Source organism: Arachis ipaensis, chromosome B09 (assembly GCF_000816755.2).
Source record: "Arachis ipaensis cultivar K30076 chromosome B09, Araip1.1, whole genome shotgun sequence".
NCBI lineage: Eukaryota > Viridiplantae > Streptophyta > Magnoliopsida > Fabales > Fabaceae > Arachis > Arachis ipaensis.
The window spans coordinates 1,008,439-1,013,423 of record NC_029793.2 but is presented as its reverse complement, the minus strand read 5'-3'; the positions used below and the strand labels follow the sequence as shown (position 1 = coordinate 1,013,423).

General features: G+C 26.2%; 1 protein-coding gene across 2 annotated transcripts in view; it reads left to right on the top strand.

The window, feature by feature from the left end:
* Positions 2,365 to 4,985, top strand: part of LOC107616801 (serine-aspartate repeat-containing protein C) — an 8,703-nt gene continuing 6,082 nt past the window's right edge. Inside the window, exons 1-3 of one of the 2 annotated variants that reach the window (XM_016318722.2) lie at positions 2,365 to 2,801; positions 2,891 to 3,080; positions 4,025 to 4,200. In XM_016318722.2, the coding sequence (XP_016174208.1) occupies positions 2,439 to 2,801; positions 2,891 to 3,076 (549 nt within the window). In that variant the 5' untranslated portion in view covers positions 2,365 to 2,438 and the 3' untranslated portion in view covers positions 3,077 to 3,080; positions 4,025 to 4,200. Of the gene's footprint in view, positions 2,802 to 2,890; positions 3,081 to 4,024; positions 4,201 to 4,985 lie in introns of those variants that run through there. The other variant, XM_016318721.2, reaches the window with a different exon arrangement.

Below are 4,985 nucleotides of genomic sequence, written 5' to 3'. Positions count from 1 at the left end.
AAAAATTATTTATAAAAATAAAAATAATTTTATATTTAAATATGTCATTTGCATATATATATACTTTCATTAAGGGTATCCGCGGATCGGACCGGATCAGATATGGCCGAAAATTCGATCTGATCCGCACAATTTCCATCGGATCGGATCGGATATGATATCCGTACTTTTTAGTGCCGGATCTGATCCGCACATTTGCGGATCGGATCGGATTGGATATCGGATATATCCACATAATTAAACCTTCTCTTTTTAATTATATTTCTATGAAAAAAAATTTGATAAAAATATTTCTTTCATACTTTTAAACTTATTTATTCCTAAAGTATTTTTAATCAAACTTTCTCTAAATAACAAAAATAAAATAATACAATATATGAATAATAATTACTAACTAAAACATACAAACAAATAAATATAATACCAAACATATATATTTATTTATTTTTTAATTATTATAGTGCAGATCTGCGAATCCGCGGATCGGATACGCGGATGTAGAGCAGATATCCGCAATCCGATCCGCAAAGGGTGCGAATCGGATCGTATCCACAATTTTCGGATTGGATGCGGATATTTACCGCGGATCTGCGGATACGATCCGATCCATGCACACCCCTAACTTTCATAATAAAAACAAGAATGCGTGCCTCACACACCACACCGCAACCAATAGAAATAAAAAAGTTAGTGATCACATCTTTCACAATGAAAACTAAATTTCACTTTCATGAATTAACAAATAATAAATGAGACAAGTGGCGAAGAAAAATATAGAAACAACGAGCACCTGATTTTTGACAAATTTGATTCACTTAATTTAATCTAAATTAGCTTGAAATCAATTTATGAATAAAATAGTTCTGTAGAAAAGCATAAACTTGCATAAGAGATGGACCACAAAAATAAAATAAAATAAAATAGTGGCATTTTTGTAGATAAAATAGTATCTTTCAAAGGTGTGATGAATACACACTCATTATATATAATTAATAGTTTCTGAATTCCAATATATCCAGGCGAAGCAACTATATATGATTTGTCCCACGTCTTTAATTATTATTTTTGTAAATAATATATGATTGTCATGATTACATGTTTCTTTATATATACCTCTCCCTATCTCTATCTTATATATTAGAGTTGAGCAACATAGCAATAAGTTAATATGATAACTGAATAAATTAATCTATATAAACAATTATTGATAATTTGATTTAGCATAATAGTAAGCTGATATCCAATTCATCCACTGCAGCCAAGTTATCAATTTCATCCAAAAGAAATTAAACTCCTATATTATTAACTTATAAAATATTAGATATTTAAAATATGACCTATTTATAAATAATACATATATTAATTTTTAATTATAAAATTCAGTTATTTTACATTAAATTATTTATATAATAATAATCTTATTTATTGTAATAAATGCTGAATTAAATAAATTATTATTATTTTTTATTTGAAATTAATTAAAATTAAAAACAGAAATACTATCTTATTTGAATTTTAAGATTTAATGAGTGTCATATTTAAATATAAATAGTGACTTCAGAATTTTGGTATTCAATACATCAAAATTGGCTCTGATTCAGTCATATTACAAATCTATAAAGCTTTGGTTGAAAAAAATAAAAAAACTAAACTCTCTCGATTATACTCACAAATTCAGGTACGATTCCACACTTTTAAATTTTTTTTTTTAATAATTTAACATAAATTGAGATTAAAAAATCTTAAAATTTTTAACTAAATTAAATTAAAAATCAAACCTTTTTCTGATTCATATTTAACTAATTTTTTCCTTCTCTCTTTCTTTCTCTGTCTCTCTCTTTTGTTGGATGGGAAAAAATATATTTATAATTTAAAATTTGTAAAACATTTCATTCACATATCCCTTGATGATGATATCATATCAAGCTAGAGGAACATGAAGTCTTATTATTTTAAATAGGAAGAATACTATTATTTCTTCATTCAAATTTTTTAAATTTCAGCTTAACTAAAATTGTGTTAGCAAATAATCGCGGGATAATCTATACATATCAATTTCATCCATTTCAGAGAAGTATATATGAGGAAATAATTAAAGAACAATCATGAGCTTACATGCTAGCTAATTGCAGACGCATATAAATATTATAAATTCTTCTTTGTAATCTGTGTTTGTTTTTTTCTATATTTACATTGCTATTTTTTTTTTTGTCAGACCAATGTATATATATACATTAAAATTAACTATTAAAATTAATTAATAATATACCCAATAAAAAGCCCAACCTATAAGCCCAACACTTACCTCCGTCAATCGAAGGTGCCAAAAAAAAAAAAGGCACGGCAAAAAATAATAAATAGGAAATTAAGAACCCTAATTTGTGATTTGTTGTGCATCATTGACTAAAACTTCGCGTGCTTCTCCTGTGCGTTTTCTTATGGCTACTGTTGGAGATAAAAGTAGTAGGGACGAGATTGATGAAGAACTGAATAACACGGTGGAAGTAATAACTTCTTCTGATGAAGATTCAGATTCAGGATCAGGTTCAGATTTAGATTCAGATTACGAGATTGATGATAAACTGAATAACACGGTGGAAGTAGTAACTTCTTCTGATGAAGATTCAGATTCAGATTCAGATTCAGGTTCAGGTTCAGGTTCAGATTCAGATTCAGTTGAATCCGGACATAGGAGGCATCCTCCGGTTGGCGGAGGTGCAGACATTAACATAGATGAAAGATATGAGAAACTCTTGAGCAATTATGCTAAACAAGCCTTGCAAGTATACAATGACCAAAACGTATTGTCTATGATGATGGTTTTTGCTTTATTGATTTTAATTTATGTTTATAATCTCATTCACTAATGATTATTGTTATTACCATGTAGAATGCGAGTTATGAGCTTGATCACCTTGTGAAGGCTAGTAGCCATGTTGTTGCTGGCATGATGTATTACATTACTTTTACTGCACATTCTGGAGATAATGCGCCTCAAACCTTTGACGCCGGAGTATGGATGAAAATAATGAATTTTGGAACAGAAGTCACGTTTTGTGAGATGGCAACTGATTAAGCAGGTATCATCATGATTTATCTAATTTTTATGATGTATCTTGGCATATTGTTTGTTTTAGTTATGATTTTGTTGTTTGTGTGTGGATGCATTTGTAGTTTTATAACAGGTTTAATTACTCTCCGTTAATCCCTATAATTTTGTAAAATTTTCAATTAGGTCCTTATATTTTTTTTAATTGAGTCCTGCACTAAATTTTTTTTTTCAATTAAGTTATTTTTAGTAATAATTGGTTTAATTTTATAGAGACCAAACTAAAAAAAAGAATTGGTATAGATACCTAAATAAAAAGAAAAAAAGTGTAGGAATCCAATTAAAAAAAATTTTGGTGCAAGGACTCAATTAAAAGAAAAAAAACTATAGGAACCTAATTGAAAATTTTGCGAAACTATAGGACCAATAGAGTAATTAAACCTTTATAATATTGTTTTTCTTTGTGATTATTTATCATCAGGTTTGCAATTTGCATACATTGTGAAGTTCCTTTACATGAGTAATCATAGTTTCTGCCTATCATAAAATCATCAAAATATAATTGATATTGTTTCCATTTTTTTTATTAGGATATCTCATTTGATTTTAACGTGATGTTCTTTGTATATATTAATAATTGTTGACAAATAAAAATTAAAAACTGTTATGACTTCAAGTATTTCATAATTTTAATTAAACATAGTATTTTTTTTCTACTTTTCATGTGGATTGTGGTTCGTTTATTAAAAACTGTTATTGTTTCTATTTTTTTCTGTTTTAAGATATCTCATTTGATTTTAGTTTTATGTTTCTTGTATATATATTGATAATTGGCATAAAGTATTTGATAGTTTTGATTTTGTTTTAAACATTTTTCTCCTGTATTTCATGTGGTTATTCTGGTTTTTTTTCATTGATTATTTCTATTGGAGTTAATATAACATGCTGAAATACTCTTTTAATGTATTTATCTAGGAATTTAGTACATCTCAAGAAGTTGGTACATCTGAAACCTAAGTAGTAAAATATGAGTTTAGGTCTATGTTCTATTTGTGTATTTATTTATGGTTCTTGACATAGAAAAATTCGGATGTTGTTATATAATTTTAATACTCATGAAATAGTACTATGTGAATTAGCACAATGATAAACATAACTGATAGCTGATTAGTACATTTATATTTATTTAGTGTCTTAAGTTCTAAATTCTTGCGCTAAAATTTATAAGAATAATAAATATAAAATTTAAATTAATTAAAAATAATAATAATTTTTTAAAAATAAGAGACATAATTAATTAAAAAATTAAAATAATATAATATTAAATTTAAAGACTGAATTTTAAAGAATAAATAGTATTTTTCTATTAAAAATAAGACATCAAATTAACAATTATATATTTATAGTAATATTTTTTATTATTCTAACACTCATAAAATAATACAATGTGTATTAACTTTTAACCCAACAATAATTGTACTTTAATAAAAAGAAAAAATTCTTACCACTAGATATTTTCTCTTAATCTTCAACCAAAACAGTCAAATCATGAGTGAAATTGGGTCTGAAAATCAAGAACTTATTTTGCAACCAAGCTTATTAGAAGGAGGATGGTGAGGTCCTACTTGCTCTTGATACTCGATCGAACAGTCAAACTAATCTTACAACGCTACAGTTGACACCCTCAATGTTGAGACTTGAACAAAAAAAATTCTATTTGTGAAGAGTGGTTTTTGAAATACATACATGATTATTATTAAATTCTCTTACAGAATGAATCTTTTCAATTTTTTTTAAGAAGATAAACTATGATATTTTATCATTTATTTTGTAAATAAAACCAAAAAAATATTAAAATATGAAAGATTATATTTTATTCTCTCAATTAAAAAAATACATTTTCAATTCATCCTAATTCACTAAATATAATTGATAT